General features: G+C 56.4%; 2 protein-coding genes across 3 annotated transcripts in view; one reads left to right on the forward strand and one right to left on the reverse strand.

Moving 5' to 3' along the window:
- The first annotated feature begins 4,156 nt into the window (after positions 1-4,156).
- LGALS9 (galectin 9) lies at positions 4,157-10,546 on the forward strand. 2 transcript variants are annotated; one of them, XM_053662697.1, is made up of 5 exons: positions 4,157-4,377; positions 6,412-6,453; positions 6,914-7,002; positions 7,138-7,300; positions 9,764-10,546. In XM_053662697.1, the coding sequence occupies exons 2-5, from the start codon at positions 6,433-6,435 to the stop codon at positions 9,908-9,910; spliced, it is 420 nt and encodes a 139-aa protein (XP_053518672.1). In that variant the 5' UTR covers positions 4,157-4,377; positions 6,412-6,432; the 3' UTR covers positions 9,911-10,546. The 2 variants fall into 2 exon arrangements, with proteins under 2 accessions (XP_053518672.1, XP_053518671.1); XM_053662696.1 differs by lacking the exon at positions 4,157-4,377 and adding an exon at positions 6,114-6,261.
- A 1,399-nt stretch (positions 10,547-11,945) lies between these two features.
- Positions 11,946-23,656, reverse strand: part of NOS2 (nitric oxide synthase 2) — a 28,189-nt gene continuing 16,478 nt past the window's right edge. Inside the window, 11 exon segments of the mRNA XM_037162808.2 lie at positions 11,946-12,503; positions 13,117-13,311; positions 14,280-14,428; positions 14,766-14,887; positions 15,324-15,411; positions 17,206-17,413; positions 18,426-18,589; positions 20,588-20,769; positions 21,524-21,602; positions 22,434-22,566; positions 23,388-23,562. Of these exon segments, the coding sequence (XP_037018703.2) occupies positions 12,387-12,503; positions 13,117-13,311; positions 14,280-14,428; positions 14,766-14,887; positions 15,324-15,411; positions 17,206-17,413; positions 18,426-18,589; positions 20,588-20,769; positions 21,524-21,602; positions 22,434-22,566; positions 23,388-23,562 (1,612 nt within the window). The 3' untranslated portion in view covers positions 11,946-12,386.

Below are 23,656 nucleotides of genomic sequence, written 5' to 3' on the forward strand. Positions count from 1 at the left end.
GGACCTGCTGCACAGTGTGACTTTGGAAAGAGCAATACACACAGTGGGAGACAACACTGACCTCCCTAGGTGACTTCTCTTGGTTCTTGTGCCCAAGCCCCTCTAGTCCCCCCTCCAAGGAGAAATACTGGGTCCTCCAGGGCGTCTCATCCCCCTGCCCCTCGAGGGTCAGGTAGCTGTGGCTGGATCAGGCCCAGTTCTCCTTTTCCTTCCTGACAGCACCCAGGACCCTGCAAGCACTGAAGACCAAGCTGCTGGCTGAAGGGAAGACACTCATTTTGTCTGAAGTGCAGAGGCTAAAAAGTGGTCATCAGCAGTCAGGCTGGGTCCGGACCAAAGGGACAGACAGACAGAAAGAAACCGTGCGCCCACGGGAGGAGAAGGGGAAGGGGAGGAGAATGGAGGGAGGTGGGCATGCAGAGGACCTGTGCAGGGCAGGCTGGAGAAGTTGGGACCTGGGTCAGGGGGCCTCTTAGAACCAGGGGAAGAGTTTGTGGCACAATAGAGACAGGAAGGAGCCCACCCCTTCCTCTGCCCCCTCACTGGAGGCCCCAGGACCCCTTCCCAAGGTCTGGATGCCAATCTCAGCACTAGAACAGCCTCTTGAGGACTGAGCTCTCCCAAACCAATGAGGGGTCTGGTCCCAGCCCAGGGCTCCATGACACTACATGTGGCATAGCTGCCCTTCCCCCACCCCCATTGAACGCCCACTAACAGTGCAAAGGGCTCTTCCTCCACATCCTGGTCAACATTTCTCACCTTCTGGTTTTCAGTAGTGGCCATTCTCAGGGGTGAGAAGTGGCAGAGACACGTTTTGAACAGCTCTGTCTGATGCAGACTTTATATGTTGTGGCTGTGATGAACAAAGTCACACCGACTGTGGAAGTCCTGTGGAGAAAAAGGGGCAGCACAGCCACTTTCTGAGCGAGGGAAACACCCAGATCCTTGCCTGGACAGGCTTTTATTGCTTTCAAATAGCACACATCAAAAAAGGTTCTCATTCATTATCCTCAGGTTTGCTGTAGGTGATTACCTTTTACAGATAACAAAGGAGAGGATGTCGCTGATTTCTTCTTACAGATAATACTCAAAGAACTATGAGGGCTTATTCTGAGTCCAGGTCAGTTACCTAAAGGGCCATACATCTTTGGGAAAGAAACTCATATTATGCTTGGACCCTTATCATTTAAATTGAAAGTATTAGCAAAGCAGGTTTCATAGGATTTTATGCATTCTTTCTTTGGCCTGATGGCCCAGGGATGCATCACATTATTTCAGGCTTAAGTCAGACAGGGAAAGTAAGGCAGCAAGAGATCAGGTGACTTCTTGTAGACAGCATGAGCACTCAGGCTGTGTCAAAGCCGAGGGGTGAAGGTCCATGACCCCCTATTTTATAGTCCCCCATGTCCTTCCCTGAGGGCCTCTTCATGACCGTGCCTGTCTTAGGTTGTCCCTCCCTTGAGGAATCTTACCCATCATTGGCTAACCAGTCATCCACCTCGGGCCAGGCAGGGTGAAGTAAAAGGGGGCAGAGGTGGTGCTTCTAGGAGGAAGATAAGCTTTGTCTCCGTAGTGACTTATAGTCCCAAGGTCTCTTACTCAGCCTTAGCCATAGGGTACAGCTTCTGAAACCAGGGAGGGTGGTTCCTAACATCTTTGGATCAGGATGGTTGAACCAAGATCCTCAGATAAGGGTTGGAAATTTTGAATAACAGAGCTCTGAGAAGAAACTTTGCTTAGGGCTTCCCCCCCCCCCTTTCTTCCTAAGATTGGACCTGAGTGCTGGGAATGGGTCATGTGACTGCACGGTGCCGATGCCACCCTGCTGAGGTTGACCATGCCCTGGCACTGCACCTGGAGGATGCCCCCCAGGGTCTCAGCTGGGCTGAGAATGCCCCACCCTGCACAGCTAGGGCAGGGGGCCCTGGGGCTCTCCTTGTCAGTTGGACTTCCTGTGAGTCACTTCCAAAGCACCAGGGATGCCTCCTGCTTGTCTGCTGGAACTCAGGCTGTCCCTGTTCTCCCCAGGACACTCGGAGCTTTGGGAGTCTTGGGTGTCTTCCACAGGACTTTGTTGAGACAGTGTTTACATGATAAATGCACAGATCCCAGTGTGCTGGATGAGGTGAAACAGCCGTGTGACCAGCACCCAGGTCAAGTCCAGAGCACTTCCAGTGCCCAGAAGATGCCTGCGTGCCCTCCCAAGTTCCCGGTTCCACTCTGAGTTCCCTGGCTTTTCCTATGTCCCAGTTCCTTTCTATTGCTGGGGCCACTGCATCCTGTGAACCCCACAATGTGCTCCTTCCTCCTCCTTTTATTCACATCTGTGTTCTTTCCACTTTGGAGTCATGGCGAGTAACGCTGCCATGGACATGGGTGTGTGTTCTCACCCCTCTTGAGTTGTTTTCCAAAGTTGTATTGTTTCACAGTCCAACCTGCAAGGAATGAGAGTTCCACTTGTTCCATATCTCAATCAATGATGACATATTCCCTGGTGTCCCCGGTGTTGCAGAGGATTGCAAAGAATTTGTCTTCCTTTCCCTCCTTTCTGCTCCAGCAGTGCTGTCTGCCCCTCAAGTCAGTTAAATTCTAGTTGATCCAGGAATATAATGGGGGTGGAGGTTGGGCTGAGGGGAAACAGGAGCCTCTCCAAGAAGCCAGTCTTTGCAAATTCTGGTGCATCTAGACGAGGTTCAAGAAAGAAGAGGGGTGCACACACATGCATGACCCTGGGGCACCTTCTACCCACTTGGCACCCAGGTACCCCTTACCTGCTCACTCAGGCTTGACCTGTAGCACATTGGATTCCTGTCTAGCACACTGAAGGGACCTGCTTGACTTCGGGTAAGTTTATCATCACCACTCCTAGCCCCTCCTCCGCCAAGTCTTGGTTCAACCGTTTTCCTTACCTCAGTGCTGAAGCCATTAAAAGGCAGTTTATTTAATGTGTCACCCTGACCTCCATGTCACTTGGAATGTTCCACTGTTTCCGAGACTTCTCATCTCTGTATTCTGAAGCCAGGAAAGAGAAGGGACACAGGAGTCTGTCTGTCTCCACCATCGTGGTCCATTGATCCTTCTTTGCCATGTCTTCTCATGAGACTTTCAGGATCCAGAGGTTCCTGGTGAAGAAACGGCAGCTGAATTGGCCCATTTCCCCAGTGGGCTCCACTGGTACAGACCAGGCACAGCTCCCAGAGGAGACACTGGGGAGGAACCGGACTGGGTGCACGAGGACTGGCACATGAGACACGGCCCCATATTTAGGTTCCATCCAGTTTGTCTGCGTCTCGAAATCGCTAAAAGGTCACTACTATCCAGATAGCTGGGGTTTTAATTGGGAAGTTATTGAAAAAATAATATTTCTCTGTGATTTTTTTGGCAATAGTCAGTTGGTACATTAATCAATGTGAGGCCATTAACAAACAGGGAGAGAGGAGAGGAGAAGGCACAGAAAAAAGAGGTAAGCTGTCCAAGCAGGAACGCAGGAGCTCATAGGGCATCCCTATAACCAGGGAAGTCACAGCCTCCATGGTGAGGGTTTGCATTTACAGATAGAAACTCTGTCTTGTACACTTCTTTGTACATGATGATGTTTTCACGTGAGGAGCAGGATTTTAAGGCAGCTGGCGAGGGAGTATTTACTCTCCTCTTCCTGATTTCCTCACACACCCTTCCTTCCCCAGAACCCTTTCCTTCTCTTTCTCTAGACACATTTCCTCTTCTTCCTGGCTCTTCCCCACTGGGTTACTGCCAAATTGCTTTGATTTCTATATCTCTGTTGACCCTCCCCAGTGCAGAGGACTGCCTGACTGGTGAGAGGAGCAGCTGTGACCACAGAGGTGGTGGAGAGATGAACCTGAGCAGCATCCAGCCTCTCAGCCTGAGCTCAATGAGTTTCCAGGTTGTGGGCATGGGTGGTGCTGCCAGGCCACGCTTCTGCCTCTCCAGGAAAGCAGCTCTGGGTTTCTGAGGACACCACACTTGGGTGGCAGGGGTGGAGGGGGCTTCCCAAAGAGAACACAGAAGGACAGAAGTGCCAGGAGGGGCAGTCCGGATCCGTGCATTGGACAAATGCTGACTGAGCTCCCGGTGGGCGCCCGTCCTTCCTCGTGCTCAGGGGGAAGGAGCGCACAGCTCATCACAAGGACAGTGATGGTTTATTGGAGTGAAAGGGGAAGTACACAGGGCGTCTGGGGAGCACGAGAGCCCAGCATGTCTCACTTCCTCTGGAGGGGGCCTCCCTGGGTTCAGTCACCACTGCCTAGAAAATAGGTGACCACAGCCAAGCTACTTTTTCCTCTCTGGGCCTCAGTTTCCACATGTGTAGAATAGGGAGAATCCTAGAGCCATGTCCAGAATCGGGGTGAGAATTCGGTGAGGTCCATTCTTGGGTGCTTGAAGAGTGCCCGGCACGCTGTGGGTGATTCAGGGTTTAGTCTGATGAGGGGTGTGGGGGCAGCAGGGAAGAGTCCTGAGGGGTCTGCTCCCTGTGGGCTGAGCACAGCTCAGGGAGGCTGCAGAGGGGCCCTCTGGGGAGGGAGGGAGGAGCGGGGCCGTCCCTGCAGAGTGGGACACGGGCTGGTTTGCACCTTTGTGCCAGGTGTGAGGGCCCTGTGTGCAGGTGGGTTGTTTGGACCCTCTGAGCTTTATGATCCCCACGGCATTCATGGGGAAACTGAGGCTCTGAGACACTGAGGCCAAATGTGCCCGGATGGTAAGTGGCAGAGAAGGGAGGTGCCTGTATTTACCTCCAGAGGAGGGAGGGGCCCACAGAGGGAGCAGTGATGGGGGAAGGCAGGCAAGTGGCAGCCCCAGGCCCAGGGGGCCTGTGAGGTGACCCCGTCCTGGTCCCGACCCCGTAGTGTCTCTAGAAGCCTCCCCCAGCCTTGTTCCTGAGGGGCGGGGGAGATGGACTGACAGAGTCTTTCTGGGTGGGGCCACGAGACAGGCGGGTGGGCAGCAGCAGCAGAGTGCTGGGGGCACAGGTCGGTGGGGGCAGTTGCTGCCTGGGCTTCGAGTTGCAGCCCACCTCAGCAGGGCCCCTGGCATGGCCTGCTTTCCCCCACAGTCACCAGCCCCTGAGCTCTCCTTAAGGAAGGGCTGGTGGTTGGGCTGGAGAAAGCTGAGCCAGGCCTGGCTGGTGCACCAGGGTCAGAATGTGTGACCTCAGGCCCCCTTCCTGTAAGATGGGGGATGCCAGGGCTCCTCCCAGGCCCTGACACATTCTTATCCTGGTGGCTGGTTTCTACTCTTCAATCCCTGGACACACAGTGTTTTAAATCCGAAGGAAAACCCACCATGAGCAGTTAAAACAGGCTAGTTTTCCTTATAGTCAAAACAAAAATGAGGATGGGTGTTGCCCCCAAAGGGGCCTGGAGCACCCAACCACCCCACATGGTCTCCCCTTCTGGTGTCCCCCCAACTCCCAGCAGTGACCTTCCTCTTCCTCCAAAGAGTGCTGGGAGGTGACACGACCCGGCTGTTCTGCGGAAGAGCTGAGCACCTCTGGGGACCTCACCCCACACTCCTGCCCCCCAGCAGCCCATCTGGCCCAGCCTCCTCAGGGGCTAGGATGGAAGTGGAGGCACAAGGAGGACAGGGCTGGCCGTTTGGTCCGGGGAAGCACTCAGCGAGCCTGGAGCGAGGATGTTCTATCTCATTGTGAGAATCAGCTGTGTGCTGGTCAAATTAAAACTGTTTTTGCTGGTGCTCAAACCCCACTGCATTTCTGACCAGCTGCATGGCCTTGGGCTGTTCCCAAACCTTCCTGTGCCTCAGTGTCCTCATCTGTGGAGGTGGTGCTAATAAATGGCCAGGGTTGTTGCAACGATAACCAGGACCAGACGGGGAAATTGGCCACAAGAAGTGCCTCCAACCTTTGGGCAGAGGTGCCCTCTGACTGAGAGCCTCGCACTTCCCCTGGGCTGTGCCCCTTCTGCCCTCTGTGGCCGGTGCCTGCTGGGGACACAGGGCCTCTGGAATCAGGCTGCCTACCCGCTCGCCTGTAGGGCCTAGCCCTGTCTCCCGACCTCTAGGCAGGACCCTGAAGACTGCCAGGAAATCGGCCCTTCCGTGACTGAGAGGAGAGAGCAGTGGCCCCAGCATCTGGGTCTGAGGCCCTGCATGCTCACATCCCTGGGATGTCACTGCTGGTCACAGACAAAAGTCACTGCTTCTCTTCCTCCTGCTGGTGCAAGTCAGACGGGTGCCCTGGAGGGAGCAGAGCTGCCTGTGGAGGGCCCAGGCCGGGCGGCTGTGGTGGGTCTCGGACTGTGGCAGGAAGTTCCACCCAGGCCGCCCCGAGAGGGGGTGAGGGGGGGGCCCAGGGGCTGATGCTTCACGTTGGAGCATCCCCTCAGAGTGTGCGGGCGCAACCCCACACTCAGTGTCCTGGTCTCTTTTCAACAGAACCCTGTGATCCCACCTGAGATGTACGCCAACCCCACCTATGTAAGTGATTTCTCAGGGAGGGTGGAGGGTTGGTGTGCGCTGGGCAGCGTGGGAGGTGAAGGGAGGCTCACAAAATGAAATGCAGTCCTTGAGGAAGCTGAAGTTCAACACCCAAGTAAATGAGAAGTCGTTGAAAGGAGCTTTCACCTTCAAGTGTCCCTTCATCATGAGCACATTACGTGACTGTCCCTCCTTAGCCCCAGTGTCCCCTGTGTCAGGCCTAAGTCTAACTCATGAAATTTTGAGCCCATTAATTATTTTGAGGATCCCTGGAAAGTTTCCCTTTGGCATTTACAACCAAGTAAAGGCACCTCGATTCTTTCTCAAGGAGATATGACTCCCAGGAACAGTGGTCAGACTCAGTGCACAGTCCGAATTCATGGAAATTGGCAGGAGGTTCCCCCTACAGTGGTTGCTGCTCTGGCTGCCACTGGCTGAGCTGGTCCTCTCTTCCCAACAGCCGTTACCCTACTTCACTGCCATCCTGGGTGGGATGTGCCCCTGCAAGAGCATCACCGTGTCAGGCACTGTCCTGCCCAGCGCTCGGAGGTAAGCCTGGGCTCTTGGGGAAGAGAGCTACCCCAAGCTTGTTCTTGCCTCTCCCCTGGCTCTGTGCAGGATGGGGAGGGGCAGGGTCCAGAGCTCAGTGGAAAGAGGAGACTCATGTCAACTGCCCACCCTCAGGTTCCACATCAACCTGCGATCTGGGAGTGACATCGCCTTCCACCTGAACCCTCGTTTTGACCAAAACACCGTGGTCTGCAACACGCTGATCAATGGCTCTTGGGGGCATGAGCAGTACTCCATATCGAAAACAATGCCCTTCTCCAGAGGCCAGGGCTTCTCGGTAGGTGCTGCAGCCTGGAGCTCTGAGGGGCTCTGATGGGCAAGTAAGGCAGGGGGTGGGGGCGTCAGTGTTTGGGAGCTGAGGCCTCTGGGGTGAGGGCTGGGCCCAGAAGAAGAGAATGTGGTCACCAAATATTTGTTGTTATGCTCTTAGAATTACTGTCCCCCATTGTGAGGGCAACTTTGCCCCCAAGTTCCCCTGTCTGCCACGGATGAAATTAAACACTACCGAGACATCATCTGCTTGGGGAGGAGAGGTGGCCAGTTTCTCCGAGGAAAAAGGCCTCAAGACCCTTCCTCCAAGGGCTTTTATTGGGTCGTAATACACAGGAATACAGGGTGGCAAAGATCAAACAGTACATAACATTTCAAAGAAATCTGAGGACTTAGTCTGAGTCAGAGTCTGTCAGGAAGAGGGTTTGCAACAACTTTAGGGTTTCCTGCTCGGACCCTTAACATATGAATGAAAGCACTTTTAGCAGAGCAGCTTTCACGGGATTTTGAGAAATTTTTGTGATGCCAGAATTTCCCCAGGGATCCACTCTAGCAGAGCAAGGAGCTGTGCCCCTCCCCATCAGGTTTTCAGGCTTAAGTGGATTAGAGCCAGGAAGCACTTCTCCCAGAGGACCTGGGGACTCGGGCTATGTCACATAGCCAGGGGGCAAGGGTCCCTTGCTCGCTCTTTGTTGCAGCCCCCTGAGTTCTTCCACGATGGCCTCCCAAGTGATTGAGTCTGGCCTAGGTTTCTCCTCACTGTGAGGAGACTTTTCCATCATGGACATCTGACCGTGCTTTGGGGGCAGGGAGGAAGCCGAGGCAGCATTTGCTACCAGAGACAAGCTTTGTCTCCTGTGGCTCGAATTCTGGAGGTCCGCTCGCTCATCCTTAGCCACGGAGGGTAGTTACAATTTCTGAAACCAGGCAGAGAGGTCCACAACACCCCATAAAGAGGTGGTGTTATCTGCTGTTCACAGGTGAGAGACAACTCAAGTGCAGGGTCCTCACCTGAGGTCACACAGCCAATAAGTGGCAGATCGAGCCCAAGAATGAGGTGTCATTCATTTATTCGTTCACTCACTCATTCATTCATCACTCATGAGCTCTGTCACCAAGGCCGCTTAGTCCAGGTGTTGGGGGAGGGGAGAGAGCCATGAAGCCAGCAGACAACATCCCGCCCCTGAACTTCACAGCTGAGGTGGCAGAGAATCACCGCAGGTCACCACAGGTGCTTCGCTGAAAGTAAAAGAGCCTGCTGGGGTAGAGCGAGGCCTGGGCGGGGGCCACACCCCCTGAGATGGGGACAGCTCTCAGAGGCCACAGTGCAGTGGAGACCTCCGGGATAGAAGGAGACCCCCACAAAGACCTGAGGGGTGCATTCCCAGAGATGGGGGAGGGAGCAGCTGTTAGTGCAAAAGTGCTGCTCACAGGCGTGGACTGTGCAGGACCGGGGAGCCAGGGAGGCTGGAGGCCAGGAGAGCACAGCAGGGGCTCCCAACCCCTGCTACACATTCAAGTCACCCAGAGAGCCTGACAGGGAAAGGCCCAGGTCTGGCCCCAGCCCGGGCCAAGCAGGGGGAGCCTGGGCATCTGTGTTTTGAATAGGCCCTGACACTCCTCCCCCAGGTAGCACACCACCCTTGTAGGGCCTTGAGGGCCACGGAAAGGAGTCTGGATTTTGACAGAGTGAGTCTCAGTGTTTCAGCCTCAGAGCAATCTCCTTCGACTCAGAGACACTGTGTGACTGTGAGCAAGTGACGAGGCTGCTCTGAGCCTCTGTCTTTCCATTGGAAACATGGGACTACTAGCAACAGTGACCTTGGAGATGTGAGAGTGCACCTACCTCGTGTTGGGACAGGCTCCGCACAGAGCCCGGCCCACAGGAAGCGTGCTGCACGTGCCGGGTGTGTGGGGGATGACGGCGTTTTCACACATGTGCTCCCACCGCCTCGCAGAGGGTATTTGGGCAAAAAACGACAAGTTAGGAGGGGCCGCTGCAGGAGTGCCGGCCTGGAGCACTCCTGGGTGCGGGTACCAGGGACATGGGGGGCACAAGGCAGAGCCCCTGCCCCTGGAGGCTCAGGGTCCAGTGGGAGAGTGAGGATGGGGGCGGGGACAGGACCTGAGGGGGCTCCTGACTTGAGTAGCAGGGGTCAGGCGGTGGCAGAACGCAGGGAAGGCCAGCTGGAGAGGGGTGAACCCTGAGGGGGATGAGCAGTTGCCCATGTGGGGTGGTGTGTGGTGCGGCGCCTGGGGGAAGGGCATTCTATGCCAGGGAACAGAACATGCAAAAGGATAAGAAGGAGAGGGTGTTTGTGAACAGTGAATCCCGTGTGACTGGATGTGGGCGTGGGGCCTCCTTAATGGATGGAAGTCAAAGGCAGGAAGGGGAGGAGACCCCAGCCTGCATTTAGGTTTGCTGACTTTCCAAGTACACTGGAAATGACACGGCCGTCTGTCTGTCCAGGTGGGGATCACGTGTGGGGACACCGGCTTCAAGGTGGCAGTGAACGGTCAGCAGCTGTTTGACTACAACCACCGTGTGATGGACCTGCCTGCCATCAATGTCCTGGAAGTGGCAGGTGATGTGCAGGTGACCCACGTGCAAACATAGGCGGAATTCCTGACCCTGGGGACTTGGCCTAGAGCACGTCGCTGTCTGGGTCTGCTCATCACCTCCACCTTTCCTGTCCCTGCCCCAGCCCTTCCCAGCCCTTCCCAGTCCTTCCCGGTCCACCGAGGATCTGGAAGAACCAGGTCCCTGTGTGGCCCTGCCTCTGGCTGCAGCCCCCTGAGGTGGAGACGGCAGCTGGATGGCACTGCCTCCCTCAGCCTGGGCACCACCTGGGGCTCCAGGTGCCCAATCCAAACATCTGAGGAAGGGGGTGGTGTGTGCAGGCTGAAGCCCCATGTTCTGTCCCCTGAGCACAAAGGGAGGGCCGTGGGCCTTCCCAAGCTCCCAGCTGAACCCTTGTCTACCTTGGATCCCATGTCCCAGCCTCCTTTCAAGTCCACCTCAGGCTCAACCCACCAGCTGGTCACTCACACGGGAGGTGGTCTCCTTAGCTCCTCCTCTTTCTCCAACCTTAACCTTTCCTTGTATCATCACCAACCCTCCCTCTCCAGGAAAGTGACCCTGATTGACACCTGCTTGTCTCCACCAACAGACAGGACCCTCTTCAGCTGGAGGCCCCCCTTTTCCATTGTCCTTCAAATAAAGTGAGAAAGAAATACCCCTGGTGCCCACGTACAGGGGATGGCTGTGGTTTATCAAGTGTGTTGGAGGCACTTGGGTTCCTGGATTTGGGGAGGTCTGGCCAAGGAGGGAGCCCAGGCACACTTGGGTGAGAGTGTCCTGACCCATTTCTGCTCTCAGTGGGTCCCCACACATCCCACAGGTGTGTGGGAGAAAGCAGCTGGACTCAGGCTCTTTGCAAGGAACATCTGACAGGAAGCTTGTTAGCAGAGTTGCAGCCAAGCAAGGAGGCAGCCCCGTGCTTCTGAGATGGGCCCAGGCCTGGGTGGGGGCCTGTGAGGGCCAGGGCAGGGCCAGGAAGCCAGAGGGCAGGGCAGGTCATCAGTGGGAGGAGGTGGAAGGAAGGGTGAAGTGGAGCTGACCCAGAGGAGAGCTTGTTGTTGGTTCCACTGTGGGTCCCCCAGTGTTAGGGGGGAAGTGGTGCTGGGGAAAGTGGCTCAGTGTGAAGGGTGTGCCAGCCCCTGGGCCAGTGCAGGGGGACCCAGGTGTTGTCCACATGATGCCAACCCACCATGATACTCCATCAGGAACCCAGGGCCTCAGGAACCAGGGCTCGGGCTCAAAGCATAGACCCAGAGCCAGGAGTAGCCACTGCCCCTTAAAACTGGTTTGAAATGAGGAATCTTGGGCACCACCACACACCTCAATCAGAGTCTGCATTGGAGAGACACCCCAGGCGTTTAGTGTTCAGGTTAGCGTGCAAGAGACTCTGGGCTAGGTGACCACTGTGCCAAGCAACACCACCGCACTGCAGGTTGGCTTGTCCCCTCTCCCCCCACCACCCCATCTGAGTCCGGGGACCAGGGAGCCAAGGTAACACAGGCCAAACTCCAGCCGGTAGCCAGATCTCACCCGACCCTCACTTACCCCTGGCTGAGTGCCTTCCTCCTTCCCACTGGGAGAAGGACACATGGGTCAGTCCCCTGAGAAGCCTTCCCCACGGAACACGTGTATTCTTCATGTACTGCCAAGGCCTTGACTGTAGCCTGACCTCACCTGCCTTGTCATCCAGGTGCCAAATGATATTGGCCAAAGTCTCATGAAGCAGTGGCCCCGGACAAAATGCAGCGGCTTTGTCAGAAGGCAAATGTCGGGGGACTCTCTGCTGAAGAGCTGGCACCCTGGGCAGCACCGCACCCCTGCCGCCCCCGCCCCTTCCCTGCCCAAGGTGCCTCCTGTGTGAGGCTGGGCTGAGGCCGGTGCTCCCTCCCCCATCACAGGTTCCCAGACGTGCACCTCGTGTGCAGCCCTCGTACCCGGTTCAGAGAAGCCGCAGAGCCAGGCTGGGCCAGCACCAGTGTCCAGGTCTATATAACTCAGGGCTGTTTCCTTGTGACACACACACGCACACACACAATGTGGTTAAAATAAAATGCATTTCATATAAATACCTCCATCAAGGAGTCTTACAGGGAGGGTTTAGATGGTCCTCAGGGGCTGACTAGGGTTTTGTTTTTAAATACAAAAGCATAAATAACTGTACAGAAAAGAGTGGGGCTAAATACAGAGTGGTGAGGCAGCGCCTCCTGGTGGTCCCTGACAGTGGTGCAATCAGAAGAAGGCTCCATCCTTCTCACCCACTGGCCAGGCCTGGCATTGCAGCTTTTCTTTAAGGGACCAGGGACATCCCAATATTCCATTATCTGGGGAAGGGTGGGCTCAAAGGCGACAAGAGGTTCCCTCAGTCCAGGCTGCTACTTGGTAGCCAGTCAAACAAAGGGGGAAGGAGATGGACAAATAAGATGTGTGGCTTGGCGATATAATTTTCCACCATCTCCCTGTGGCCTCTGAGAATGGAGAATTGGGTCCATCATGAAATTCAACCGTGGCAGCTTTAACTTCCACGGGCTGTTGAAGCTCTGGGCTCACTAGACTTCCCGGCAGCCCCATCCTCTTGCACCTTGTAGGGAAATACAGCTCCGAAGATATCTTCATGATAGCGCTTCTGGTTCTTCAGGAAAAAACAGAAAGCTCATGTCAGCTCTGCTGGTGCAGCCACCCCTCACTCATCGGGCCCAGGCTGGAACCAGTGCCCTGCGTCCTCCCAGCTTCCCTACCACACATACACTGCTGAGCCATCTGCCTTCCCCACGGCCATGCTTAGATTGCACTTGACTCTGACTGAGACTCTGTAACCCCCACTGCCTGCTCTGCCGTGGACCACCTGAACATGTCTCCAGGCTTTAGGATGCACAGAACAGCCTGCCTAGTGCTTATCCCACAAGATGCTCCTGAAACATGGGCTCTGAGATAAATACATTTTGTGTGTGACACAGTTTCTCCCAGTTTTGAAGCATCATGATGCCCAGAAACATGTTAGAGGCTCTGAAAGTCTCATTGTAAAGCAGTGTGTTTGACTTTGTTTAACTGAACAATCAGACCAGGATGCACATCAAGCCTCTAACAGCGCATCCGGCTCTGACCCTCCAGCCACCTCTAGGATTCTCCTGACATCCAGGACTGTCCTGATCCTGACTCCCCTAGTTCTGATGCCCCTAGCCCTGGCTCCCTGTCCCATGCCCATGACCTGCATCTAGCTGGTGCACCTGCACCAGCTGCCATACCTTAAGCTGGAAGAAATAGTCCTCCACCTGTTCCTCACTCAGGCTCAGCTTGGCTGCCACCAGCTGCTTAAGTGTGTGGGCTACATCCCGGGCCATGCGCACGTCCCCACAGACATAGAGGTGGCCCTGCTCCTTGTGAAGCACGTGGAGCACCTGATCGGCCAGCTGCTGCTGAAGGATGTCTTGAACATAGACCTGAAACCAGAGGAGATGGTGAGTCCAGACCCTGGCTGCTGGGTGGTGAGGGGACAAAGCTTGTAGTCAAACGTGGTGGCCACAGGGAGTTGGTGAGGAGGCATGACGGGCGGCAGGGTGAGCACCCTCCCCACCAGGACTCTGCACAGGGACCAGGCTGAGCATGAGGACGTGCACTGGCACCTGCCCAGCCCAGGTCTAGGCTGGAGAGAGGAATCCTGGTCACGCCCCAGCCCTCCAGGAGCAGACGGTCCAGGGGGGCTCCCTGATGTACTCTGGATTCACATGCTTCAAAGAGGCACCATGAAGCCACTTGCCCTATGCAGGGCCCTGAGGCCCACCTGCCACACCCCAGAAAAGGGATTCTCTCACTGGGGGGCTGGTCTATGGGACCTCCACTCTTATGCAGAGCAGGGCACAGAGCCCTGGGCTCCCCAGTGACATGGAAGTCCAGGAGTCCACTGGGCTCCCAGTGACCCAGCCTTGGCCATGGAGCACTGGCTCTGGGAGGAGCCCTGATAGGACCAGTTCATTAGGGAGGGGCCAAGAGCCTGATCTGACTCCCCAGGGTCCTGGTCAAAGTGCCCTGGGGCAGCAGAGCCCATCAGTGGAGCAGCGAGTGCCCTCCAGCCTTGCCGTGGTGGAGCATAAAGCGGGCCTGGACAGCCTCTCCCTGGGCAGTTGTGCATCCCAGCCAGGGAGGGCCTTCAGCAGGCTGGGCCCAGGAGATTAACCCACCACGTGGCCTTGACGACTTGGTCCTGAACACCTCATAGCCTATCTCTTGGAAGAGTGAACTGAATAGTTTCATAGCTTCACAGCATCTCTCTGATAGTATAACAGCCTACATTTTAGAGCAGAGGAGATGAAAGTTCAGAGACATGAGTGGGGTGTGGAATGCCAGGACACCCATCATAGTATAGCCTGTGCTTTTAATGCTCCTCCCTCTCATGGGGGAGCCGCATTACCTTGGGTTGGCCAGGCAGACGAGAGTAGGCTGTGTGCACCTCATGCAGCACCCTCTTCTGGACCATCTCCAACATCTCCTCCCGATAGAGGTGGTCCTCGTCTGGGCGCCGGCACCCAAACACCAGGGTCATGCAGCCACTCTGGAGCCCTGGAAGACCCAGCAGGTTGCAGTTACCAGGGTGGCCACAAGAGGGCAGGCATCAAGACCAGACAAACTGGGTACCCAGCTTGAATTCTCATTTCATCTCCACAAGAATCCTATCTACTACTTTCCTTACTTTATAGCTGAGGATGCTGAGGGCCAGGGCATTCAGATCCCTTGCCCACACAGGCTGAGGCAGACCTCGGATAGGGGCCAGGAAACGTCTGTGGGCAGTGGCACAGCTCTCCTGCAGCTCAGTTCTACTCCCAGGCAGGTGCTGGCCACCTGGTCCCCCACCCCTCCCCCCTAGAGGCCCCCCTCCCCCCCGGCCCGCCAGCAGTACCTTTTTGTTCAATGTCATAAAGCCGCTGCTGCCAGAAACTGCGGAAGGGGGCAATGCCCGTGCCAGGCCCAATGAGGATGCAAGGCTGGGAGGGGTCCTCAGGGAGCTGGAAGCCACTGGCACTGAAGGGGACAGAAAGAGAGACCATCGTCCTCAGGCTCCGTGGGCTGCGTGCACACGCAGGACAGGGGCTGAGGAGCTAGGGGTGTGGTTGGGGTGGGAGTGTTGGGGGATGTGGAGATGACAGTGAGCTCGAATTTGATTCCCAAGTCCCACAGGCCGCTTCGTCTCCCTGACCACACACACCAGAACCTTGTGCCAGTGTCCTTCTGAGAGAGGCTGAGCCTCATTGTCCTCTGGGCTCTACCTCCATCCGCGCTGCAGACTTGGCCATGTTCTACAGCCGGGAAGTAGAATGGACAGGCCCGGTGTGAGCCCAGTGCCTTCTTTGTGGACCAAGGGGTCTAGACTGGCACCTAAACCCCAGACCCCTCTGTTTCCGCCCGAGGCTCCTAGGGCCAGTGGCCCCACAACAGACAGCATGGCAGGGATGCTCACCTTCGTACAAAACAGGGCACTGGGTCTTGGGGCTTCAGGCTGCTAAGCCACGTGCTGCAGACACCGTGGTGCAGGGGACCCTGGCCATCTGCAAGGACAGAACAGACCTGACCAATTTGCACCGCCAACCGGTGTGTGAACTGCCCCAATGGCGCTCCCCGCTGGGCTGCACTCGAACTGCCTGCTCAGACACTCTCTGGGCTCTAATGTGGGAGCTGTTTTCTCTCAATTCCGAGATCCACCCTCTAAATAGCAGAGCTGCTGAAAGTAGAAAGGGCCTTAGACAGTGTAGAAGCCTCTCCTTTTACCACTGCTGAAGTTGAGTCTCAGCGGGACTGTGACTCGTACAAGGTCACTTGGGTAGCAAGAGAGTCAGGCCACAGCTCAGCTTCCCTGACTGAAGGACCCTCCCAGCCCACCACTCAGCTCCGATGACAGCTGCCCAAAGTGGCCCCTGAGGGTGACCACAGTCACCGTCCCAGAGTGTCTTCCCAAACATAGCCTTTCCCGATAGACACACTGGGTGATGGACAACCTCCTGAGCATTCCAGTCTGTTCGGACACCTGCGTGTGGCTCCTCCTGGGCTTGTGGAAACCCCAGCTTTCCCTGGGGTACATTCCCTTCCCCATGACCCAGAATTCAAAGGGGCCTCCGCTAACTTGAGAAGGCCCTTCGGTTTCCTCTGGATGGAATCTTGCTCCCGCAGGACACGCCCGCCTCCCCTCCCCTGATCTGAGGACTGAGACTGGGCCCGTGCGATATCCTCCGGCACAGCAGACGGTCTCCGCCCAGTCCTCAGAACTGGGTGCTCGTGCAGGTCAGGGCACCGGCGGCCTTGAGGTGGGGGGCAGCTTCCCAGCTTTGCCGCCCCAGGCAGTGCTCCGTTACCAAGGGCAAGGCAGGGGCCCAGTCCTTCCACTGGAGGAGCCAAGCCCAACTGCACAAGGACTGAGACCTTCCCATCTACGTCGGCCCAGCCGCCATCTGAAGTCTTCATCCTGTGCATTCCTTCTCAGCACTGACACAGTGATGACTGTCTATTTCGGTGGGTGTCTTTTCATTGCACCCTTCCAGCCGGGAAGCTCACAGGGGCAGGGGCAACGGGGGCTGTGTCTCCACGCCCGCCAGGGTGCCGAGTATACAGAAGCACGAAACAATCCTTGTCGAGTCAGTGAGTGGAGCGATGAACAGTCAGAGCAGAACCACCCGGTACCTCGGCTGGACTATCGGGAAGACTAAGAATCGCTGGGCTCCCACTAAGCAGTGGGCACTTTCCACACTCAATCTCGTTACATTGTCCCAAAAGTAGTAGGGCTTGAAAGTGGAGCAGGGTGGTTAAGAATGTGGACTCAGGCCCTGGCCGGTATGGCTCAGTGGATTGAGCACCAGCCTGTGAACCCAAGGGTCACAGGTTCGATTCCTGGTCAGGGCCCATGCCTGGGTTGTGGGCTAGGCTCCCAGTTGGGGGTGTGTGGGAGGCAACCAATCGAAATTTCTTTCCTCTTTCTCTCTCCCTTCCCCTCTCTCTGAAAATAAATAAATTAAATTTGAAAAAAAAACAAGAATTTGGACTAAGCAGACTACCTAGGTTTGAATCTCAGTTCTCTATTTGTTAATGGTGTGACTTTGAACAAGTGGCTTAAGCTCTTCTTGCCTGTTCCCCCGCCTGTAAAATGCTCACGGCACACCCATCTCACACGATTACTGAGAATCTAGCTCAGGGCCTGCTTCTGAGTAGTCTCTCGCGCACACCTCCTACTGTAACGACAACTCTGGAGGGTGGGTGTTTAAATGATGGGGAGGCCAAGGCTCCGCCATGTTGAACAGCTGCCCAGGAAACAGCAGCGCCGGAATGCGCCAGAGCCTCTGCCCCGGCCTTACCTCGGGTGCGGTAGGTGAGCACGGCCACAGTGAGGTGGACCTCCATGGGTGTGCGGTCCCTGCAGGAGCTGATGGAGTAGTACCGGGGTTTCAGAACAGGGAGCTGGGAGAGCAGGAAGCTGGCAGACACCTGCAGGGACGGGAACTCCTCCAGCACCTCCAGGAATGTGGGACTGTTGGTGAACTTCCACTGGTTGTACTCCGAGGGCTGAAAGGCAAGGGCCAAGTGAGCAACTCAGGGCACCACCCCACGTGGAGGGAAGAGGCTGCCACAACCCAGTATTCATTCACTCATTCACTCATGCATTCATTCCCTCCCTCAAGACACACTTTGAAGCACCCAGCGCTGTCCAGGGTGCTACTGAGTTAGAGAGAAAAGATCAGCCATTTCCTCTCCTGGAAGAACTCAGGCCAGCGAGCAGCCTTCATCTAACTCGTGCGCCTAGAACATCACGGTCGGCAACTCGTGGGCAGGAGTCAGATCTCTACTGTGATCTCATCTGGGGCGGGGCTTCGGAATCACACAGGCCTGGGTTCAAACACTGGACGCTGTGACACGATGCTTGTTTTAGAGCTGTGGGATCGTGTCCCCATTCCTCAGCCCTTGTGAGCTGGAGACAGCATCCCTCACTTTGTGGGGGTGTTGTGAGAGTCCGATGGGAACATGTGTGCCCTCCCAAGTTAGCACAGCACAACCACACGGCAGTGGCAGCGGAGGTGGCTGGAATCATGAAAATGAGCTATAACATTGATATAATAATGACACCCAGTGCCTTTTGCAAAGACTGGGGCCCAGAAACTCAGGTGAGGTAATGTGTTCTCTTATTAATTTGCCAATTCATCTGCCCGACTGGCACTATGTCCACTTACCCAGCCATCCACCCCGGCCAGCCTCTAACTCTTTCTAAGTCCTAAGCTTGCTTCGGGTTTGGGGAAATACGAAGACAGACCAGACAGAGTGGCTCTTTTTCCTTAACTGATGTCTGAGGGTGCGCTTTGGTTGCATCCCACAGACACTCAGAAAAATCCCGTTTACTCAACACGACTGTGTCCTAGAGACAGTACGGGAGAGGGTGCCTGACTTCCCACCGGACCGCAACGTGTCTCACTTTGGGCAGCTGAGCTGAACCCCCCTTGGAGGTTAAAGACCCGCTCCGGGCTCCGGCTTCCCCGGACTCTAGGACCTGGCAACCGCCTCCCGCCCCAGCCCCTAACGTCACCTGGCACAGGGTCTCCAGCCTCCGCCTCTCGCCCTCTTCGGTGGCCAGCCGGGCCAGCTTCCGGAGCAGCAGCTGCGTTGGGGGGGTGGTGATGTCCAGGAAGTGGGTGAGGGCCTGGCTGAGTGAGCAGGGGGGCAGCCGCTTGTCCCTGACCCAGTAGCTGCCTGCAGGGGAGAGGTGACACTGAAGTTCTGGTTCCAGGAACAGTGACAGGGCTAATGCGTCCCACTCACGTGCAGGAAGGTGGTGCTCGGAGATGGGGCTGAAACGAGGGTCGATCCACAGCCCTCGAAAGGGCCCCCGTGGTGACGTGGTCCTGTAAACTAACTGTGGGCCAGAGTCCAGTCCCTGGTCACCCAGGCCTGGACTGTAGCAGGGTGTCCACAGGGGAATTTCGGACTCATGGTGGCTAAATGCCCCACAGACCTCTGTGCACCCTAGACACCGGCTACTCATTCAGAGAAACGCACGTAACCACAGTCCCCTAATGCCAATCACCCCGAAGGGAGGTTGTGAGTCTCAGGGAGTCCCAAGAGCCAGTATCCAAGGTGGTCACAGCAGGGACCCTGGGGCCAGTAGGTGTGGGTTCAAATTCTGACTCCCCACTTACTGGCTGGGTGACTCAACTCTCTGAGCCTTGGGTTCTGCCTCTGTGAAACGGACGTGGTAAGAAAACGTGTCTCACTGGCTTTGTATGAGCTTTGAATGAAACAGTGCAGAACAGGAGTTGGCATGGGGTCTGGGACCCAGGAACTCAGTAAGTGTCAGGTAAAAATATTACTGTGGCATCGTTTCATCCTGACCCAAGGCCTGCAGAGCCACATCCGTCTCCTACAGTCACAAGGACATCTCTGGCCCCTGGTCCCCAGGTTTCAGGCTCTCTCACATTGTCCGGGGCAGCGGGGTGCGAGGCCACACTTTGCCTCTGATTCCTGCTCTCCTATTTTGGCCACTCTCTTTAGGCGACACATTCTCGAAGGTGTCCTTACCACTGAGGAGGCTGAAGCCGGGGGCGCGTCCTGAGGCAGAGGCCCCCGACTGCAGATTTCATTAGCTCCCCTCTCCCACCGCCCGTTACCCTGCGGGTGCCCATCCGTAAGGCTGAGAGCCTCATCTTAGCACAGGACAGGGGTGCCCTGGACCCTCCCCAGGACGGTGTCTTCTCCCCAGTGACGATGGCCAGGAGCAGCCACACAGTCCTGGCCACCTTTGGCCTGCCCCTGCTCATTGCCCAGGGAAGGTGGGAACAATTGGGACCTTGGTGGGGTAACAGCATGAAGTCAGAATGCCATGGAGTGTGAAGAGATTATATAATTTGGGATCCGAGGAGGCTCTCAAGGTGTATCGTCTGACCTCCTGGCCAAACGTCCGTTAGCCTGTGGGGAACGGACATCCCTCCACGCCTGCATTTATTTGGCGCCAGGAGTTGTGAAGGTCGCATTTGTATCTGTGCATTGGTTCTTCAAAACAGGCCTGCAAGGAAGGCTCTACTGTCTCTGTTTTAGGGACAAAGGAGTAAAGCCCAAGCAGTGACTCCTATGCCCAAGGCCACCACCGTGCTGGTAAGGGATGGATCTGGGACTTGAACCTTCAAACCTCACCATTTCTACACTGTGTCCACATTTCTCTATTATGTCACCGGGCAAGCCACACACATGTGCCTGCCGTGGGGACTAATTTTACACAAGTAAAATGCCGGCGTATACCAAGCGCCCGATAAGTGCTGGCCGCTGCTGTGATTATTAGAATGCTCATTACTGTGCACTTTTGTGCACACCTGCCTCCGGTGCTAGGTCGTGAGTTCCCTGAGGGCAGACACCAAATCTCATTCGTTTTCAGCCCAGGGCATATCTGATGTGGCCAGATAAAATTTCCATGGGGGAAAAAAAATCAATGAATCAATCAACAAAAGAATATATTCTTTTGCCAGATAAGCAAAGGAATAAAGGGAAAAAGACACTCCAGCCCCTGGGGTTGGGCAGGTGGTCCCAAAGAAGCATCCCTTTTTGTGGGTTAACTCTTGGCAAGGCGGCTTTAGCGCAGGCTCGGGGGCCAGCTGGCCAGCAGGAAGGACAAGGTTAGCTGCCTGCGGTGCAGGCCTGGCCCTTCCCGTCCTCTGCTCTGGGGTGGGTGGGAGGATGCTGGGTGTGCAGGGGGCTCACCAGTCTCGCTGAGGGTCTCCAGGCACACGGGTTGGTGGGGTGCGGGGCCGTCTACCACTCGCTCCAAAATGCCTTGGACCAGGGCCGGCTGGTTGCTTGGGAAAATGCCCAGGTGCTCCCCGGGCAGGTAGCTGAGGCCCTGGCCGTCCGCACAGGAGAGTTCCACCAGGAGGGTGGTGCGGCTGGGGAAGGAACAAAGCAGCCTCTGGTGACTGCTCCGGGGTTTCCTGCAGAGGTCCCTGGAGGGTGGTCCGGTTTCCCCGGGAAACAAGCCCTCCTTCCATTCTCCTGCCTGGTTCTGTGCGCGCTGTCTCGGAAAAGGGCCTGAGGCTGACCAGGCCCGAGGCTTCTCCCTGGGGAGAGGATGCACTGACTCCAGGCTGTGCTGCCCACAGCAGCTCTTGAGGGCTAGACCACAGAATCTGCCTGGAGGAAGCACCCCTCTGGGAGATGCGTAGGCATCGGGACAAACCTTTCCTTGTCCCCAGCACACATTCCGTTTTTATCAGAACAAAGCCCAGTTTTCCTCAATGTTTGGGGGAGGCGGCGCAGAGAAGCGAAACCCACAGAGAATCCTCAGCATCAGCTTGCCCTGGCGGGGAAACGTCCTTCCCTGCTAAACTTTTCCTGAAAGTTCTAAGAAAGCGCCACACGGTTCGAATTTCTCTTGCCCTCCCCTTCTGGTGAACACGTTTAGGACAAGAAGCGAAGCAGGTACCTCGTTCCCAAGCTGGAAAACTGGCCCTCAGGTAACGGAGACCGGATGTAAAGGCATTGGTGGCCACAGGGTGACCGTCAGGCTGGTCCCCACCAACAGCCTGATCGCTGATGCCTGTGGACACCTCTCTCTTTTCAACATCTGCCCTGTTCTGGTCTTCCCCTCATTAAAATAAAATCTGTGGACCATCACCCAGGAGGCCCCGTACTTTGCCCTACCTGGATTTCGGACTCTGCAGGTTCTGCCGGGATTTGAGCTTCATGGTGAACACGTCCTTGGCGTGCACGCTGCTGAGGGCTGCGGGGGACACATAGGCGGTGAAATGGCCAAGCGGCTCTCCAGCATTGGTGGGGCAGCCCCCACGTGTCTGAGTCAGTGACATCCTTTTCCCCACCGTGTCTCTGAATCACACATTCAGAGATACCCTTGCTCTGACAGAGGGTGGCTGTGCATCCGCTAGGGGTGGGGCAGTGCAGCTCGGAGGTCCAAGTAACCCAGGTTTCCTGCGACGCGGGGGAGCCCTGCTGGAGCTGGGGATATCCTGAACAAGCGGAAACCTGCAGGGCCGCCGGGCTCATGGTACCAGAAAGAGAAAGCGCAGAGGCATAGCATCTGGAGGGCACCGTGGAGAGGTCACAGATCGCAGAATGTTCTGGAACTGCCTCTGCAGAACGTTCTTTACAATACTTGGCTGGCGTCAGAGTTGGAAGGGTGGGGCTCAAATCTCAACCTGGCCACCTGCTAGCAACTGGCTTCACCTCCCTGCACTTCAGTTTCTCTGTGTCTTCCTCGAAGGATGAGTGTCAGGGCTTGCTTAGAGCTGGGCACAGCGCCCATCACAGCGCCCGGCACACAGGAGGCCCTGGGCTGGAGCAGCTTCCTGCTCCCTTTACCCACCTCCCAGGCCCCCCTCCTGGAATGGCCGCCCTCACAGACAAAGCAAGACCTTGATTCTGGCACCCTGACCAGCTCTTGGAGGCGACAACGGAGGGAGGCCTGGCAGCCCTGGGCCAGCTGCCCCTCTGCAGAGGGTCCCACTGCTCTTTTCAACCAGAGGCTCACGGCTCAAAGACCCCCACCCCGGCAGGCAGGGCAAACAAGCCCCGTGTGGCTCAGGGAAGCTGGTACCTTTGTTGAGGTCCAAAGGCTGTGAGTCCTGCACGAGCCGGTAGTGGCACGGGTCCCAGGTCACACTGGTGGTGTAGAGCTTGGGGATCTGAATGCGGCCCTGGCCTCGGACGTCGAATGTCTCACAGGCTGCCTAGAGGGAGACAGAGCGAATCAGTATTTGTGAGCGTCACCCTCAGCAGTGGCAACGTGGCCACCATCAGGACTCTCATTTTTCAGGTCCTTACGAGCTAAGTGCTTTGTAAAAGTACTAAGCACACTTATCTGATCGGGCTGTTGTGACTCAAAGAGGCGCCGGGGCTTGGCACATGCTAGCTATTGCTATTACAGTGAACATTCACATTGACAGCATCTCATTTTATCTGCATGACCACACCGTGCGCAGGTTTGACTGCTCCCGTTTTCCTGATGTGGACTCATTGGAGGAGGCCTGGGCTGGGGAATCACGCCGGCCCTGACTCAGGCTGGGATTCCTAGGCACCACGGGGTGAAATGCTTTGCTTAAATGGGGAGTTTGCTAAGTCAGAGGAGTCAAACCCGGGCAACAAAGGCCTCCTGAGGTAGAGCTCAACCATGTGGTCCCAGTCCCCAAGCTCTCTGTGGCTGGGAGACTTGAAACAAGACAAGGTTGTCAAGAGAGGGGCTGGATAATCAGAGTGGGGGAAGATCTCAAACCGAGGCTTTCGGAAGGCAGGGAGGCATCCTAGCGACCTCTTCCTGCCCCGGGGACACACGCTTACTTACAGGGGAGCCCTTCTGGGGACTGAGGAAGAGCAGCAGTGGCCCAAGCCCTTGGCCTGAGCCCTCGGCCTACAGCCCCGCCCACACCTGGGACCCTGCCTACAGGACCAGGCAGGGGTCATGCCACCCAGGGTGCCCAGCCCAGGTGTCCCAGGCACAAATGCGCCCCAGCGTCCTGTGCGTGCTATGGGGCAGCTCCAGCGAGGAACTGACCTTGAAGGTCTGCACTGCCCAACTTCGGAAGGCCTCTTCCTGCCCACTGAGCTCGTCCCCTTCCCCTGTTGGGGTGAGCTGAGATGCTCCCAGGTGGGACAACTTCTGGTCGACATCATGAGCAAAGGCGCAGAACTGAGGGTACATGCTGGAACCGAGGCCGAACACGGCATACCTGCCCAAGGAGGACACACACACACACAGAGACTGGAGTGAGCCAGCCCGTGCAAGCAGCCCCCCGCCACACCCACAGCCCGAAGCCGCCTCCG

The sequence above is a fragment of the Artibeus jamaicensis genome, unplaced genomic scaffold, assembly GCF_021234435.1.
Source record: "Artibeus jamaicensis isolate MK-2021 breed Jamaican fruit bat unplaced genomic scaffold, CSHL_Jam_final contig_2790, whole genome shotgun sequence".
Lineage (NCBI taxonomy): Eukaryota > Metazoa > Chordata > Mammalia > Chiroptera > Phyllostomidae > Artibeus > Artibeus jamaicensis.